General features: G+C 40.4%; 1 protein-coding gene across 1 annotated transcript; it reads right to left on the bottom strand.

The window, feature by feature from the left end:
- Window positions 1-222: 222 nt before the first annotated feature.
- On the bottom strand, window positions 223-18,988 carry spmip7 (sperm microtubule inner protein 7). Its single transcript, XM_085182739.1, is given in 10 exon segments — window positions 223-3,541; window positions 3,543-3,666; window positions 5,317-5,397; window positions 6,603-6,710; window positions 6,998-7,039; window positions 7,137-7,204; window positions 8,195-8,333; window positions 8,746-8,813; window positions 11,695-11,792; window positions 14,659-18,988. Coding segments are annotated over 10 exon segments (1,176 nt in total). The 5' UTR covers window positions 15,080-18,988; the 3' UTR covers window positions 223-3,514.
- Window positions 18,989-19,392: the final 404 nt, after the last annotated feature.

Here is a 19,392-nt window from a genome sequence, read left to right on the forward strand (position 1 = left end):
AAGATGCTTTCTGGCAATACAGTTTGTTTTATTGCTAACCTGTGTGGCGGCTTCTAAAGCAGCCCTATAGGTGACTCCTGAGCGGACTGCCCACATATGGAGTCTGAATTTGTTCAAATAAATATACATTTTGGACTGAAAATGAAGAAAATTCCAAATAAAACAGGAATTGCACACCACCGTCGACTTTAAAACTCAATTTGAGATATGTCCCGGCAGCCGTGTTTACATGTATAAATGAACCTAACTGATTAAGTTGGACGAGTTTGCACTTCATTTTACAGAATATGTGATAGTTTATACTCCACTATTTTCACTTTCTCCTTGTGGCTGTTTTTTCCCAGTGTCCCACAAGCCCCAAAGAGGGCTCTTATCTCAGGAGAGGCCGTGTGGCTGGATTGCTGAGTCACCTTTCGCGGGAGGCTGCCCTTATCTCCTAAGAAACACAGCATTCAGTTGGTTGCAAAAGGAGGAACTTTGGGCAGGAGCAATGCGGCCTGCTGTGTCTTCATGGCCATAATATGGATTGCAGCAATGCTCGCTGACTTCCTCATAGCCTCACAGTCGGTGTTGCCTTTTTTCTTCTGTAAGGTCCGTTTTAACGCATGACATGCAAAGGTGTGAACACGCTGCAGGATGGGTTAACTCCAGAAGTCGCGCAAAGGGAAGGCTGGGACGGAAAATGTGACTCAGCGCTACTGGCGACCTCGAAGATGTCGGTTCATGGCTGTGATCGCCTGCGATAAGAGATGCTGTCCCGTTCAGTGACACAGCAGCTTCACTTCAGCCGAAATTTTAGAGAAGTACCAACAGAAGTGGGATCAATATTCAGATCTTCCCTCTAATGCCTGACTTGTTCAGTTCTTACTGGTTGTTTGGAAATGCTCTCAAACTTCAAGGTTTTATAAGGTTATTATAACTCTGTAGCATCGAAAATGATACATGCGACATGCATGGAGTGTGACTCAAACTGCACAGAACCCTTTGCTCTCTCAGGTTAATCCACAATCTGAAGCAAGCCATGTTGTTGTAATTAATATCATTATCTAGCAAGCCTCAAAACATCATCAGGCAATGTAGCCGGCTGACTAACATACAATAGGCTGCAGACGGTTCTTATTTCATGGATCTTTAAGCAGTATTCACTGTTTCACATTTGGAAGCATGAGCAGCATGTAACCCTTAATTGGTTTCAACACCTTAATAAGTCAAAGACGTTCAAGACCGATAATCACATTAAATAGTCCAATTTATCTAAAAAGTCAATTGCAAAGTGAAAAACTCTCTTTCTTTAGGAATGCATTATACTGCGAGGATGTCAGAGTAAATTAAATTCCCCTCTGCACACTAAAGCATCAATTTCCTTATGGTAATTATCTGCTGGAATAGACGTGTCACTAGAAGGAGTCAGGCATGCTTGACATTTAGCCTTTTTATGGAGCGGCGATGAGTAAAAATTAAGATGAGGAAAAGGAAATTAATCTGCAGCTCGGGCAAGCATTGAGAGATCCTGGAGGATAGTGGCTGAATCAATCATGGTGTTTGTGAGCCTGTTTTGAAAAGGAGCCGGTGATGAGATTCAGACCACAGGCTGGAAAATCTAAGCTGGAGGAGGAGGAGGTTTTTAGAAAATAGAGTTATGATTGCTATGAGAAGTCTTACGTAGCCCTGTTGGTCTTAAACACAAAGTAAATTGGGTGCTATACAGTGAGGCCGTCTCACTCTCAAGATTATTACCACTGTCGTGTTGTACGCTGAATATGTATTGTACCACCAGGTGAAATAAATACTGGAAACATGGCTGCAGACAGCCACATTATTAGGGGTTAAATAGTGAGCTTTAAAAGGTGCCGTTGTCCTCTGCAATTTCATGCATGTGTACGCTAAGCTAAGCAGTTAAGAGAGTCCTGCTATCTAACTGTGCAAGAAAGCCAAGGAGTTAATTGCCTAACATGTTCCTCAACTTTCTAGTGTCTTTCAAAAGTCAGAAAATTAATGCAAAACAACAGTAATTACAACTGAAAAGGCTCGCTTTAACAAAACTAACAGCTGTTTTTTAGCATAAGTTGTTTAGCATAATAATCTGTGGCTGTTAGACATCAATCACCAACAGAGCCGTGAGCTGATATTGTGCCAAAAGGAAGGCTGCTGCCTCTAGATTCACTGGAGTCGCAGCAGCATAAAGGAAAAGGGATAAATCTTAACCTTTCCATGCACATAATTCACTTTACTTACCAATTTTCTCAGCGATGCATTAACTGGTAACATCTTTTTAAAAGAAAGAGAGAGAGAGATTGCCCTTACTGCACTTAATAATGCTCTGTTACTTTGACAACTATGTTGGAAGTTGTGCAGTTCTTCGTATGTGATGGGTTTGATGGAGAGCTCATATTTCTCGCTCTGTAAAGACTGCTTTGGACAAATATCAGCATGAAACAGGACTGACGGAGTTCAAAGGCAGTTTAGGGTCATTAAACAAGACACAATGGATGATATTTGCAGACTTGCCTACATTTCTTTTCAGTCTATATTTGGGAGTCAAATGTGTCTGTCCAGAGGTCAGGGGCCTACGTGTGAGGGTAATGTTTTTTTCATGCTTTCGCTTGGGCCAGCGAGCTGCTGCTGTTCTGTGGTGAGGTTAGCAGCATTAAAGCAATAAGTAACTTTTGCCTCCAAAGTCTTCATGTCAAAAATTAGGACTTTCTAGGCTTCTCAGTTTAAAAACTTTTTTTTTTTTTTAATTATTATTATTTTTAATCTAAATCTCTTTTGAGTGCCCTCATTTTTTGGAAGTGCAATAATAAATAGCTAAATAAAACACAAATGACACTAAATATACAATAATTAAAAAGAAAAGATGCATGTATTAGTGATCACACAACCCAAAGTCCTCACGTGTATCAACTTTGTGCTCAAGTACAAAATCCTCATGAAATGTAAATCTAAACAAAGTATAGATGAAGAGAAACAGGAAAACCATCTCATCCCTATTTCCTGTCTAAGCGTCAAGCTGCACTAACCGCAGACATAAAGCTATTGCTGCCAGGCACATCATAATAATGTCAATGTGCATTACAGTCGCATCTACAGAAATCTAAGCGATGTATTTACTGAAGCCCACAGACAGCATTTTGAATGCAGATTAGCCTGTTTAGTCATAATGGATCTGTAAAGCTGCCGTAATTTGTATACTGTTAAAAACGTAACGATAGCGCTAAAAATCCTGACTTTCCTCAATATTTCGCCCCTCTCTTTGCCCTTCATGACAGACGCACACACACATAGAGTAAACGAGCAAGCAAGCGAGTCAGTGAGAGAGAGCAAATATTTAAGAGGACAATGCAACCCAGAGTTAGAAAACCACTCATCTAAATCAGGGAAATTATGATAATGGGGCATCTCATTATTCTTTAACTCACTCTGAATAACTCACTGACATCACATCATCGTAGATGTATTCATATAAACAGATTGGATGGCGTGAATAGGAAGCTGACACCTTCGAGCCCTTCTCTCATCTCGTTTGTCTAAAGTCTTGCTGTGGCGCTCGTGCACCAGACAGGAAGCACGGGTCTCGTGAAGGGGTTGCAGGGAGCCACGGCGGTCACCGTTCTGGACAGGGGCGCTGTGTGCCTGAAAACAGAAGTTCCAAGTTCTTCGAATGCTCTGTGAAAAGATGTAATGATATCTATGAGTCACTGAATTACACATTGTTTTAGATGACGCAAAAATCTAAGAACCTAACGCTAATCTTCGTAGTGAAACACCGAGCAGCTAAGGCTGCTGCAGACTGACAGGAAAAAAACCCTCAGGCACTTCTGTTATGAGTGAGCGTTAGTAAGCAAAAATCCCGGGGATGTCTGACCGTTGTAGCAGACAGTTAATCAATCCAAGAGCTTGTCTTTTTTTTCTGTTTTGGGGGGGAAAAAATGGGAGGCCAAGCCTAATCAGCAGAGGAAACAGATCGCAGGGGGGTGTCAGGCACCAGGAAAATGGATCTGGGTTGTGAAAAACCACCATTACCACGAGCTGCTCTGGATTCAGCCATCTGGAGATGCCTGCTCCAAAAGCCGGTAAAGTTCGCTAAACTGGGGCCCAACTAGGAAACAGGTTTGCACATCCTTAACAGACAGCCAACACTCCCAGAGTGGAGCCATGTTTGCTCTGCACAGTTAAGGGGCTCACTCGTGTCAACGCACATATTTTCAGTGTTGCACTGGGAATTAAACACCTTAAGATTTCCTTTTTAAATAAACCTTTTCAGTTTCTTTTGATGAAATTTGCTCAATTTTAGAAAATCATCGGTGAAATCCTCCCCTACAACACATATAACATCTCTCAAATTCCTACCTGTCTGTCTTTAGGAATGACGGCCGTTGTTTTTAATCTGTTTTTTAACATTTCCAATTACTGAAGCCTTTTCCAACTGACCATTAACCTGCACCTCACCTGCCCACTCATGCAAAAAATAAGGTATACTAAGCTTTTAAGCAATGCCACTCAAATATGTACAGCACCCCCAAAAAAGATAAAGTTCAACAACAAATGAAATTAAAAAGTATTAGAAAACATTGATTATTCAGGATTTATATTATTTCTCTTAGCTGTTTTGTTGACACTGTTTTTATCTTGTCTGCCCATTTCCCTAAAACAGTGTCCGCTCTTTTAGTTTTACTAATTTCATGCTCTTTGGTTTATTTTTCTCCAGACTGCACGCATGTTCATGCATATTTTTTGCATTTTGCTTGGCTCTGTGGTGTAGTGGTTAACACGTGCACCCCACATCTAAAAGGTCCCCAGTTTGACTCTTAGGGGTGATACAAACTTAACCTCAGGAGTTAGTTTGCTCCCAGGGCCAGTCTCAAGCCCAAATAAAGGCATTTGTTCTGGCTACACTTTGATATATAAGGTGAGCTGAAAGTATTGTCATTTGTGTGTATTTCTGCCACTGTGGCGAGTTGTAGTCACATTTTCATAGACACCAGTAAATAATGGGCACTTGTATGGTGAAGTTAAGAGTGCAACCTCATGTCTATGGATTGCATTAGACCGCCCTCTAGTGGAGAATTGTGATGTTTGCTTTTTTTGTCTAACTGAATAAAATGCTGGAGAAAGAAATATCAAGGTGTGCAAAATAGTAAAATGATCTCAATCAACCCACAAATTTATGACTTACTTATTTCACAAGATGACAAGATAAACAATACAGACTATATATTATATACTTTTTAAATGTCATATTTTATAGGACATAATCAGTTAGCAATAACAACAGAATATGATTAAGTCTGTTATCAGAGTTTCATTCAGACTCACCCAGATGAGCTTGCAGAAGTTGCAGGAGCAGCAGAGTCAGCATAGGCTGCCATGCCTGTGTAGCCAGGGATGGTGCTTCGGCTGGCACAAGGAAAAGATATTACAGACACTGTATCTTGTAAATGAGACACAGTGACACAAAACAACAACAAACACAATTTTTTACACCTGACATGTAAAAAAATTGTGAAAAAATACTTTGTGCTTAACAAACAGTTCTAGAAAAACCACAATGAATGTAAGTGTGTGTGTGTGTGTGTGTGTGTGTGTGTGTGTGTGTGTGTGTGTGTGTGTGTGTAGATGGCATTCAACCCATCAGGTCTGCATGCTTTTGCTTCTGGTTCATTTTTGTTTTATCCTGAATGAGGACGACCACCACCTGCCACCTCGCCATACTGATCTTTAGTGCTTAAAGTTGAGATTTCAACAACAAAATCAGAAAACAGACTGACAGCATGACAGTATCTTGGTCCTGTTTCCAAGCTACCTTGATCCTTGCATCACTTTTCAGCTTTCTACCAAGCCCCAACAGGCTGTTTCAGCCTGGAAACAATACAGGAAGCTAAAAAATAGAGCAAAATAAAAGCATTCAGAGCAGCAGATCAAAAAATAAAACCGTAGACACTTCTAAATGTCAGCCCATGCACATGACTGATCATTTAGATTAGAATTCCCTACAAGGTGAAATCTGGTGAGATCTGGAATGTCTTATTTCCACTTGTTGAACTGCAGCCTGCAAAAAATGTGACGCTCCCTGCTTGTTGGCTTTCCAACTGATGGTGCAGCAACGAGTCCACAGAGGAGCCACACTTTGACTTGGAAAAAAAAAAATCAATCCTAACTTGACATGCACAGCATGAATAACAAGTTAGGACTTGCTCTCCTCCCTGTCTGTGCGGACATTTTAACAGATGATGGCTAAAGACGGGCAGAGTGCTGCAGATGACTCGCTCACAGGAAAGCGGAGAACAAAGCAAACACCTGTCAACAAGGTGGACGTTTTTTTCAGCCTGGCCAATAGGAATACACTTGTGCAAATTGACTAACTACGTTTGAAATAAACCAATTAAAATGCTCTAGTGGTTATTTGTTGAAGCTTCAGACTTGTTTAGATGAAGTTCATAATTATTCTAAAACTGTTATACTGGGCCATCGATAAATAAGAAACACACTAACAGGCTTCACAGTCTAAGTCCACTTTGTTTTTAGAATAATTTCCATTAAAAAAACCTCTGCTTTTTTCCACATGCCGCGCTCTTTATGTGTACAATGACAGCGAGTCTCACCGTGCTGTCGGCATGCATGGAGGAACGATGCTCCTCTTTACTGTCAGTGGGTGGAAGTCTTCATCCATGTTGTCAATGTTATCCATGTTCTCAGAGCCGACGGTGCCACTGCACATACACGAGAGCCCACTCAGTAATGAACGCAAAGGTCAGTGCTCAGAGAAAATATGCAGAGTAGCTGGATTCAAACAAAATACTGCACCGCTAAGAAAATAGCAGGATCAAAACATGATCACCTAAAACATTTTCTTTTTAAAGTTGCTCAGTGTTTCATGGTAGCAGCAGGTTAAAGACATCATGCAGCAGAATAAATGTGGCAGGTATTAAAGAGCTAAAGGACCTCAAGATTTTGTACAGTACTCTGTGTGGTGGCAGCTCAAACATAAAATACTCACGTGTACAGAGGGATCTGACCTGATCTTGGATATGTACTGCAGCTGAACAAACCAAAAAAACAGGAAGGTGTGTGACAAATTTGCATCATAAAAGGGACTAATAGAGAAAATGAGCTCCCACTGATGAATGAAATCTTACAAAGATATTGGTTTTTTGGCATCATTCCTCAGTCGAAGCTGTCGCCTGTTCCACTCAGCTCCTACAGACTTAGAAAGAATGGAAACAATCACCGCTTCATCACAATTTACCGATCTACTGATCACCTTTATTTTAACACAATAGGTACAGCACATGTGCAGCAGTGTTTATGTTTTAACCCCTAAACTAAAGCATCAAACACTAAAATCTTTACCGCACTCATGTGAAGCAAGGATAGGCCTGCGAGTATTTTTCTTATTCTAACTGATCCCACAAAAAGACTAACGATGGGGTTTTCAGCTACTGTGAAACAGCAGTCCAATGTGAGACTGGCTCAAAGATGAACTGGAGTGCATGTGTTCACAGTAATGAAGGAACACGTTACCCCAGTGCTACAGTGTGGCTCACCAGGGTGTGTTCAGTCATGTTTGCTGGCGGGGTGCTACACAAACTGGATCAATGCGGTGGGAAAAAAGAAAATGCACACACACATATATATTTATATATATACACAGTCAACACTGCAGAGAAAGTGAGACAATGCGAGGGAGTTTTTATGTTCCTTTGGATGTCATGCTTTATAGGATGTAAAAAAAATGAAATGTCAGAAATTTGGGGCATGCTATCAAATTAATTTGTTAGTTCAAGTAGCTGCTGGATGTAGCAGCATCCACGGCATCAATGCCAGACAGGAGAACCGGATTTATTTTGGCCTTTTCACGTAAAGGAGAGAAATACAGAAATATTAAGCTGCATATCTGCTTCTTTCAGTCTCCCTGCTGCACACACTGTATGCCAAAAGGTCAAGACTGACAGGTAATGAACTGCATTTCTTCATCACATTTATCACTTTTATTAAAACCAAATACAAAATATTAGCACACCTATGCATGGGTTATTATGAAAATTGCCTTTGAGAAACAATAACCATCCAAAAATCCAATTTCCCTCAGTTGTGTGAATGATCTAAACCCCCAGAAGCCCTCTGCTGGGGCCAAGAAAACAGAGCTCATGCCTCGGCAGTGTTTGCCAACATGCAAACACTCTCCATGGCTCACCTGCCACAGCTGAGGTCGGCTGTTGTAGCGCCTCAGTGAGGCACGCTCACTCACTGGGTCTGCCAGTTTCTCCAGGGTTGCTTCTGGTGCCTTCAAGTGCCGCGGTACCTTTGCAATCCATCCAGCGTCCTCATAACTCCTGCAGAGAAATTAGGACTTCTGGCCATTAGACATGTGGACCGAGTGCCTTGAGTGCAATTGATTAACTTGATTCCCGAAAGATATTTGCTTTAATTTGAATTCTTAACCAGCCTCCTTCGTTGCACAAAATATATTAGACAGCTTATTAACTGGGGAGCCGATTCTTCCCCGAGGCTTTAAGCAAGGCTACAGTTCATTTGCCTGATTTCATTAAAGAGTAATTAACACAACAAGAGGACGCATTGTTCCCTGATGACATCAACGGAGCACAAAATCAAACCTATTCCCTCCCGATAACCCTCAAAGCAACCACATCGTGTGTGGACTTCGCATATCAGTAATCAGGAGGTAAGCTTTGTTCGATGTTATTGTTATTGAAAGGAGCCAATTAAAGGTGCCTGTGTTCTGACCTCTGTGTTGCAGAAGTGTATCTGAAGTGTCGAACTGCCGGTGAGATATCCCGCCCGACTCCTGGATCCTTAAAAAGCAATATCAGAAGATTTATCAGTATCGTGTTCAACTGGAAATCATGAGGCTCACGTATGTATTTTTAACACATCTAATGATGAGTGTAGGTTTTATTTTTTTACCTGTTATTATTAATATAATTATACTCAACATTATTGAAAACCATTATTTTAAAAAACGCTATTAAAAACCATAATTTCTCACTTAAATTCTCACCTGGCATCAGACCATTAATTAGCGTTGGCACCAGCCAAATGATCTTTCAAATTACCCCTGATAAATGCAGGAAATCTGACACAATCTGTGAAAATTCATCTGAGCTCAGATTCATCAAGTAAACATAAATGGATAATGAGGCTCATCCTACGGGGGTCAATGACGTCTGAATCAAAATTTATGGAAATCCATCCAGTAGTGCTCGAGATCTTTCAGTCGTGACCAACAAACAGGCTGTAATTACCACCCCTAAAGCTGAGTGTGCCTAAAAGCACAAAATATCAGGATGTTCTCTTAATGACTAATGCAAAACAAAGATACACAAATTCCTATATTCACTCCAAAGTGCATCCGAGTGAGTCAATCGCAGTATTTGATGTTTTTACACATGAGCGGGCAGCATTCAGATTCTATTGGTTTTGCAGCTTTGTGCATAAAAGAACGAGGCGTGTAGACACAATGCTGAAAACACAGCAAAACCAGAGGAATAGCAAATGCAAAGCAAAAGTAAACTGGCGTTTCCTCCTTTAGTTAAAGAGGGAGATGAAATAAGAGTATAAAGTAGACTCCACCAAAAAAACATTCGAGCTACCACCTAATTCAGAGCCAACTAATTTCGGTCACATGTGTAGAAATAGGACAACATCCTTCTTTCTACAAAGAATGGTGGCTGCCTGGTGACCACATTAAATTGTTTTACATGCAACTTGCGGTGACCAAATGATTGCTCAGAGCTTGAGGCCGTTGCACACTCATGACAACTTTTGATTGCAAGGCGATTGCGAAGATCACCAGATAGAAGGCAACCTCTGTTATCAGTCTGCGTGAGCACAACTCCAGGGGACTCGACTCAACTGGCTGCCGGCTGGTTGTATTCTGGTTATCTTCCTCTTGAACAAGAAGGTTGCAAATTTAACAGTTAAATATACATTTCTGTTCATTGTGTATTTATTTCTATGCAGACACTATAAGCTATGTTATGTCAAAAGTTTATTACACTTAATTTCTGTGTTATCAGAAACAGACTCCATGTAACTGCCAACTTGACCCCACTCTATCACAGACTGATAGCGGACTGATAGCAGACTGGCTCATCTTATGTCAACATTTATGGAAAGTGTGATATGGCAGAAGTGAGATAAGTTTATCTTATTGGATAAAACAGATACTGACAAAGTTTAACTCTGAGGACCTAACTTGCAACACCTGTTGTAATACTCAGCATATCACAAAATGTAAAAAATAAATAAAAATGCAATAACATCGAATAATGAGGGAAGTATTTTGATAATATTGTATCTTGAACTTTCTCGTGAGTTCCAGCTTCCAGTATAAAGGACTGTTTGAACTAATTATAGCATATATATATATGTGTATATATATATATATATATATATATATATATATATATATATATATATATATATATATATATATATATATATAATTTTAGCTAGTAGAAGTATGTGGAGGATGATACATTACTATATTTGCAAAAGGAAAAAAAACTAGCACAATGCAGTACAGGAGAGGAAAGAAGACTAAAAGGCTTATCGTGGTGGATTCAGCTCTGGCTGACGGCTCGGATCAGCTGGTTGGGATGTCTGTAATGTTCCAAAAGCCTGTGTTCCCAATAGAGAGGTTGCAGCGTGCCCTCTTGTGGACATCAGGGTGTTTCTATCATCGTTTGCTGTAAACTGACTTAGATCACCAAATAACTAATAAGCCAATATCAGTTGTTTGCCGATCTAAGCAGATAACATCAGCTGTATGGAATCTGCTGTCTGATATAATTATTTTTTTACTCATCCTGCAGTATTTTCTGCGCTGTTCCAATTATTTTGTTGTAGATATCAGGGATTGTATTGAAAACTAATATGTGAATATGTGTGACCTTGAGCATTGCTGCTAGCAGATACATAAAAGAGAAGATGACTCAATAAAACCTTGATAAAACACTATCATCATGAATCTGTCACCCTGGAGCTTTTTATATTCTGGCAATCAATCACTGTACTGCCAGAAAAGAGTTGACAAGGTCCATTGATTTCACTGCGCATGTGTTAACTTCCATACTAAAAATGTATTATCACCACTGTGATCCTGAACTTCACACTACTTAAATGCAGGCTTTAATCAAGTCTCTATTCACTGAACAAAATACCTATCTGCAATAACTGAGCACTGCGAGACCTCTCTTAAACAACAATAATGTGTGTCAAGGTAATTATGGACGTTTCAATTAGCGGTTTCAGAAACAAAATAATAAAGCAAGGTTATGTCCTCAAAGTGAAAACCTGCCCACATAATAAGCAGTATTATATGAGGTGTGATGAGACTGTAAGTGAGGTACGCATTTCTGATTTAATACTTAATATGTGCTTGTGTTATGATAGGAAAGTGATTAATACAGCAGTTGTGATGAAGTGTAATGATAGTAAGCAAGCCAACAGCATTACTTCAACCAAAATGTTTCCAGCGTCTGCACTGTAGTAAGATTTAGTATATAAATCAACAAAACTTTAATGTGCTCAGAGGGAAAACTGAAGAGGGAAAACTGATGAATTGTTAATGTGTGAAGTCTTTCATTTCTCATTTGGGCAAAAACAAGCAAATTGAAGATGTCCCACAGTTGCACTTCAGTACAGAAACCAGTTCAGTCAGTCATCACTCACCTGATTTCCAGGATGTGTATCAGGCAGATTGTTACTGATCCTCACTGTTGCTGGTGTCCTCAGTGACTGAGGTTGAATTTTAACAAGATCACTTGAACCTTAGGATGACACAACAACAATACATTCTCTGACAAATTGTGAACTATAACTATGCACAGCAGTATCTGCCCTCAAGGTCAAATTACCCTGCAAGCAGGCCCTGGAGCAACAAACAGCCATGGTCCCTGCTGACCAGCTCCCAGTCTGGATGTGTATGGATGTCGTGCCTCTAATTACCCATGAGGCACAGAGCACACAACAGACTACAAATGCCAGCTTAAACTTAATTATACAGTATTTAGCCTGGAGATGTACATACCAACTAGCTATTACCAATGCTCTTTAGTAGCTGCTCCAGGTATTTTATGCTTTGGGTTGTTGTAATGATTTAATTGCAGAATAACTTTTATATATGTATAAAACCATATTGTGACATGAAATGAGCCGAGCTGTTGTTTCAAAAGCTAGCTCTGGCAGTTAGCGCTGCTAGCAGTTTTAAGTCCGTTAGTAAACAAAAGGCTGTCATTAATATTTGCATATTTACCGTAAAAATGTAATGGGAGCTTAAATGTCAAAAAGAGAGTGAATGAAACAAATTTAACTTACAGTGGAAAGTACTGCGCTAAGAAAATAATGAGTCAAGCAATATTTGTTTAGAGCTAGCCAATGCTAGCTAAAAAAAAAAAAAGCAGCAATATTTAGCTTAAAGTAATGTAATGTTTAATATTTTATAAAACAAAAAGCTTACAAGCTAATAATTTTTAGGGTAACAATAGATACTTCTGCCTTTAGAGCTGCCTTAATTGTTCCGTCACAGATTGAGCAAGGTGCTAGAAACATTATTGATGGCCATGTTGACAGTTGCTGCAGATTTGTTAGCTGCACATCACTGATGTGAATCTCCCCAAAAGTGCTCTATTCGCCTGAGATCTGGTGACTATTGAGACCATTTGTCTACAGTAAACTCAATGTTATGTTCAAAGAACCAGTTCAAGATTATCTGAGCTTTGGGACAAGGCACATTATCCTGCTAGAGCAGCCATCATAAGATGAGTCGTATTAGTTGTAAAGAGATGAGCATGATCAGCAACAATCCTCATGTAAAGGGCACTAAGTCTGCCAAGAAACACCAGCAGCCTGAGCTGTTGATACGAAATGTAGGGATCCATGCTTTCATGGCATTTACCACGAGTTCTTATTCACTAAGTGTCCAAGTCTGACAACAGTTAGATCAACTTTGACGTTAAATTTCACCAACAGCAGCAAACACAGCAGCTCTTATCAACAGAAAATGTCAAGATATCCTCAACAATTCACCTCAGTATCACTATCACTGTACAGAAGCTTCACTCACTCATCAGTTGGCATTGGACTCATTCAAAGAGTGTTAAAGCCTCCTCCAGAGTAAATAAAAGTAGACACTTCTCTGACAGCTGAGGAAAACAGTGGACTAACAGCAAACACTCGCAACAAATGAACAGTAGTTAACTCAGGGGTAAAAACGTAAAACTGAATATTTTATTCATGCATAGCCCTTTTTTAAATGACTAATTTATTGCTAAGTGTTTATATTGTTTTAATGTGCTATAATATAGTGTGTCCAAAAATATCTTTTACACAAACAGTCACGCACACCAGCTGGCTACGGCTTTAACAGGATGTTGTTGATTACTCTTGGCTGACTAAACTGTGAAAAGTATAATTTAAAAAAAAGACATAGTTTAGAGAAATAAAACATATTTGTTCTGCAGTGGCCACCATAGTTTGGATTATGCGCTTGAATTGGGAGGAGAAAGAAAACAAAATTCAGTTGACTGCAATCTACTGCCATCTAGTGGTAAGATTTTACACACTGTAACTTAAACAACGATTTTTTGTTAAGAATACTCCAATATATTTATTTTTTTCAGTTTCGCTGTAAAACTTGCAATTTTTTTCTGAAATACTCATACCAGCCTGTCAGACACTAATAAATCACCTTTCTCACCTATGCTCAGTTTCAATTTAAAGCTACACAAACGCGCTTCTATGTTTTTTAGATGTAATTACACAATAATCAATGTGTTGACTGGCTGATTAAAGACTTACATTAATGAGCAGTTGAACAGGTGTCTAACATTTTTCGAGTAAAATTGGCTTCCACGCTGAACTTCACGCTGTGCCTGCATGAAGACCACTAATATGAAGTGACCAGAAGGGGGCACTGCAGCACCCAACAGCAGGTAGCTACAGCTAATAATTTGAATCATTGTGGGTGCTTTATGTTTTGTTTGTTTGCTTACTGTTTCTTTACCTAATATATAAAGATTTTATACATTTATTCATTATTTAACTTATTTTTATAATTGTTTTTATGAAAATAAAACATCTAGTGTTTCGATCTGTCACCCTGCCGCAGCCATCATCCATAATCATTACAACGAAAACAAGAAGATTGATGAAACAACCTTGAAACTCGACCAGAGAGCGTGGTGATACTGCAGCTTTTCAGCCAAGGGATAATTTACTCTTTAAACTGTTTTTTAATTTGTATTCACAATGCAACAGCTCAGCAGATTTTCCTTTTTGGGGGGGGGGGGGGGGGGGGCGATATATTAAACTGACACTTAATTTTTTCAAATGTTGGTTATTCATTTGGTGCATCGAGAAAAAACAACTGAGATAATATCTATTTATAATATAGTCAAATGTTATGTAATTCCAAACATCGAAGCACAAATTTAAAGGAGCTTTTACTCCCATATGAGATAAAGAAAAGCAAAAGGTCTTCATATTTGACAAAATTTCATCTTGTTTTTTTCCCTCTAGGGGTAGTTGCCCTGTTAGCAATCAAGCCTTTATCACTCAACAATAGATGAACTATCCAATTTCAAGGCTCTGACTTGCACAGTATTTAAAATATGCTTCTGTTTGTTTGTTTTTTACCACTCAGTCTTGCTCTCAGAGCCGCATGGGGGATCCTCCTGGAGTTCCAGGCCTTGTCCTCACTCAGGTCTACACATACCACTGAGAGGTTTGGGGTTGTTTGAGGCCTCTCTCTGAAACCGGGAGGGACCCACAGAGCAGAGGGGACATGATCAAAATCTATGAATTTCTTTCGACCTTTGAGGCCCAGGACTACCTCAGCTCCAGCACTCAGCTGACCGCAACAGGGGTCCAACAGGGGGACATCATCTCGCAAAGGAGCCAGGGTGACGTGCTCAGCGGGGGGCTGAAGTCTAAGGGAGCCTACGTGTCCAGTTTTTGGTCTATCTCTCCTACCATCTCGGTGCAAACTGGAGTTCAGCCGCCTGATGACGTGAAGCTCTGAGGAAAAAGGCTTGAAGGGATCCAAAACTGCAGTCATTACTGCCTGGGAGGAAATTCCTTGAAGGCTCCTGTGAGTTTGTGCAGTGAGCGCTTGTTGCCCAGAGACTGGGTTCGTTTCCTGCTCGGATCAAATTACTGACATGTAGCCCTGTGTGCTGAGCGTGGACGTGCAGCTTCACATACCTGAGCACATTATTCTGTATTTGTAATAATATAATAGAGCAAAGGTCTAAAAACATCACATCGTATCCATTCTGGATGCCACACCACGCTGATTCACTTCAGGGGAGCTTTCATAACTAATAATGTTCCCTCTGAGCTTCTATATTTTGGCAAGCTACACCTACTAATTTATCACTCTGACCACATAAAAACATTTAGTCAGCCATGCCCTGGAAAAATACTCTACACAAATGTTGTTTTAGTGGCAAATGATAAAGGGAAGACTTGGCCCAGCCTCAGGGTTAGTGAACTGTGTGTCTCCTCCTCGGAGAACGCCACATTACTTCCCGTGATTGGTAAGGAGCCGTTTAAACCCCCTCCTTTTTAAAAGTTGCCCGCTTTTCCCTCAAGAAACCACAAGATGGAGCAGTAGAGCCTAGACGTAAGATGAAGCAGAGCAACCCAGTCCCTTTTGAATTCAATGACAGTCCACAAATATCACAGCAAAAAATAAAAGTCTCAGCTGTACTGTCATGATGATGCACTATAAATTCAGAACTACCAAGGTGACCACAAGTCCAACACCGACTTTGACCGAAGTCCCTGAAGACATATTATTAAATTAAATTATTTATTTATTTATTTTTGCTCATGAAGGCTAAACAAGTTGTTTTCCAAGCCTGAAGTGCTTTTAGCACAGAGAGACTTCAAATGTAGGCTCTGTTTCGTTTTTATTTTTAATTTTCTTTTAAAGCTGACAGTAAACTAAATGAAAATTATGTAAATCACACAGCAACAGCAAAAAGTGTTTTTTACAAAGGCTGTAATCTGGTGAATGTGCAGGCTTTGAAAGAGCTGTCTCGTATTCACTGAAGCCAAAAACCACAGGAATACTATGTGCCTCGCTGCCTATTAATTAGCCTCCTCGATTTGTCTGAAATTTAACGTACAAATGTAAATAAATGCCCCACAAATTTACAGGCACGATGGGGCGTGCATGCTTTATAATGAATACTGAAGGCACCCTGACATCTTTTTTCTTGGGAGAGAACTGATGCTAATGTGTCAGTGGTGGTGATGATGGTGATGCTTGCTGATAGATGATTTTTACTCGGGCTGTCATTAGGAAATGTAAACACCCAAGAGCTGTTGAAAAGGATGTGTTAAAAATAGCCTAATTAGAGTTATTCTGATAACCGACTGGTGAATATGCCCAACTCCCACACAGTGCTCCTCCACAAAAGGAGACCAGGAATGACACTTATGAAATCTTCTATGGCTTTCTTTTTGAAATTACCTTTTTTTGGTATATAACACCATTGTCACAACAGTCTTGTGGCTTGAAGTGTGCAGATTTTCAAGTATTTTGTAGGAATTCGGTTATATGTGGGTCTAGAGGTCCACATGACTTACTGGAGTTGGATTCCATTAATCCTTCCCGTATGAGAGGTTATAACTGTATCACACTGTATTCCTTCCAATGCTTTTGTCTACCAATTATTTCAGAGGGTTTTTTTTGTTGCTGCAGGATTTTAAATACCAGACTAGGCTTGAGATGACTGTATTATTATTTTTTTCTTTTTTGCAAGGAATCAGATATTTCTGGAGCAAGCAGTCATTACCATCGGAGCAGCCCTTGTTACTGAATCCTGTGTTATTAGTCAGCTTGTCTGCTATTCTCTAGACTCCTCCACAGTCTCAGAAATAATTTAAATCTCACATCTCGCCTGTGGTGCCAGGTCCAATGCTATAGTGCGGCAGCCACTAATTTGCACAGTCTGCATTCATCTGAGAAATAACTGTTGCTCTGGATTAAGAGCCGCTGTTGTCTCCGATGCTGCTGTCGCTGCAGAGGGTCATCAAAGCAAACTCCCAAATGTAGCGCCGGCTTTCTGAAGACAATATAGGCCGATGCTGCTCCGGGGCAGCAGAGCCAGTATTTTTGTTAATTAGAGGGCTGAGGGTGAGTCGGTATGACACCTCAGGATTGTACAGGCAGGGCTAGGAGGTGAGGCGGCCACCTGGCACGTGGGGAGCGCATCATCACGGGGCGGAGAGGATGCTTTAGAATGGGGATAGACAGCATCGTTTATCACTGGAAGGAGGAGCTGCAAAAAAAATTAAACAGATAAACGCAAAGAGATGAAAGACAGATATTAATGTCTGCATGTGTATCACTCCCGCATAAAGGTTTGATATATTAGACAGCAATACCTTTGGGGCCACAGCTCATAAAAGTAATTCCTCTATCCAGCCATCTCTGTATGCATGATATGCAATAGAGTTCATACAACAGAGCCCCATCGACGTTTGTTGCATAAAGCATCCGCGGCTGGGATTTCGTCCGTATGTCTTGTAAACTGCTGAAAATGCATGACCATATTTATAGCACAAGGGCCCTAAGTCATAACTCGTGGGTCAAATTCATCACACTGTAAAGGCACTGAATTGATTACTGCCCGTTGACCATGAATGCATTAGATTAGAGGGCAAATTGGCTGCAGTGTAGTCTGTGTCATGCTGTGTGTGGCACCCTCAACCATTTGGAAAAATCCAAACAGAGCGCATAGATGTAGCTCCCACAAGCAGCAGGGGTAGCCATGTCCTCAGAGAGTGGCCGAAGGCTTTATTGTAGCGCTGCTTCCCTGCCCTCGGTTGCTGCAGCTCTCTGCTTGTCACACTCAGTTAGCTCAATGAAGTAATGAATATGCCGTAGTACATTTTTCATGAGGGAGGTGGGAGTGAAAAATCTGCTCCTTATAATGCTTTTAATATGGAAGTTTTCACACACCCTCTTCCCCCCGCAAAGCCCTCTCCGAGCTATCATGGAGACGCATGAGCATGATGGTTTAATGTTAACATTCCCCAGGGGAGAGTCAGCATAACGCAATGTCACTTTCAGTGATGAATATGGTGACTGCAGCAGACATACAAGCAGCTGTATATTATGACTAAGTTGGGATAACGGTGGCGTCTGCCCTCCTTTGAGAGAAGGCTTTAGCTGCATAGGGGGGGAAAAACTGGTGGCCAATTCTGTCACTTGAATGGGTGACTCAGGCACATCATTACAGTAATGAATTAGTTTATCAGGAAGCGCAACCATTAGCTTCCAAAAATGGAGGGCGATTAAGTATTCAAAGATAAATCCAAACGAACACAAGGAATAATCAACAAGTAAATAATTAGGCAAATGATTCCGGCTTGGCATGTTTGCAATTATTTTAAATGAACTATTTAAAATCATTTAACGTACAAGAAAACAAATACCCACGCAGTAGATCTAAATAGTCAAACATTATGCTAACAAAGATGGTGGTACTAATACATCACTGATACTGATACAAACTAAATAAATTATATTAGGACTACAGATCTTTCCTTTTTTCACATTTTTGTCTGGAGAGGCGTTAAACACGAGGATGCAAATGCTGACACCAAAGCAGACAGAAATAACAAAGTCAAACCTTTAATTTGGCTGATACATGAAGTTCAAATGAACAAAGTCCAAAGAGCAAATGAAAAAGGGAACAAAAGCTGAGATCCAAAATACACAAGGGGAGCAGAGAGCCATACGGGGAAAACACAAGAGCAAACAGGGAAGGACAACTGATGTCTTGGCAAAGGACAAAGGAAAGGCAGCGCTGTATATATGCTGAGGGCTGACTGAGGGACAAACAGGGCATGTACTACTGTTATAATGTGGCTTCAAACAGTGGTTTGAAGCTCAGGGTTCAGATAGTTTGTTTCTGAGTGATGCTTCACCCACCTGCCTTTTTGAGGGGAAACGAATCAAATGGCTTACACGGAGGGGGAGGAGTTAAAATGGCATCTTTTGCAGATTTGCAGAAATGGAGGCTGCAAATCTGAGTGCTCATCACTGCTTTGTTACTTGTTGATCAGCAGGGTCTAGCTCTTGGGCTGGGGTCAGCGTGCACTCAGCTTTAAAATCACTTTGGGCTGTTGGCTAGTTTCGTGTTAGCAGACTGTCTATGCTAGGGATGGGCAATCTCAGTCCACGAGGGCCGGTGTCCCTGCAGGTTTTAGATGTGTCCTCGAACCAACACAGCTGATTTAAATGGCTAAATTAGCTCCTCAACGGCTGTATCCCAATTCAGGGTCTGCAGCCTTAAAGGCCGCATTTTAAGGCCGATTACATCACAGCGACGCAACGAAGGCTGTCCCAATCCA

Source organism: Neolamprologus multifasciatus, chromosome 13, assembly GCF_963576455.1.
Source record: "Neolamprologus multifasciatus chromosome 13, fNeoMul1.2, whole genome shotgun sequence".
NCBI lineage: Eukaryota > Metazoa > Chordata > Actinopteri > Cichliformes > Cichlidae > Neolamprologus > Neolamprologus multifasciatus.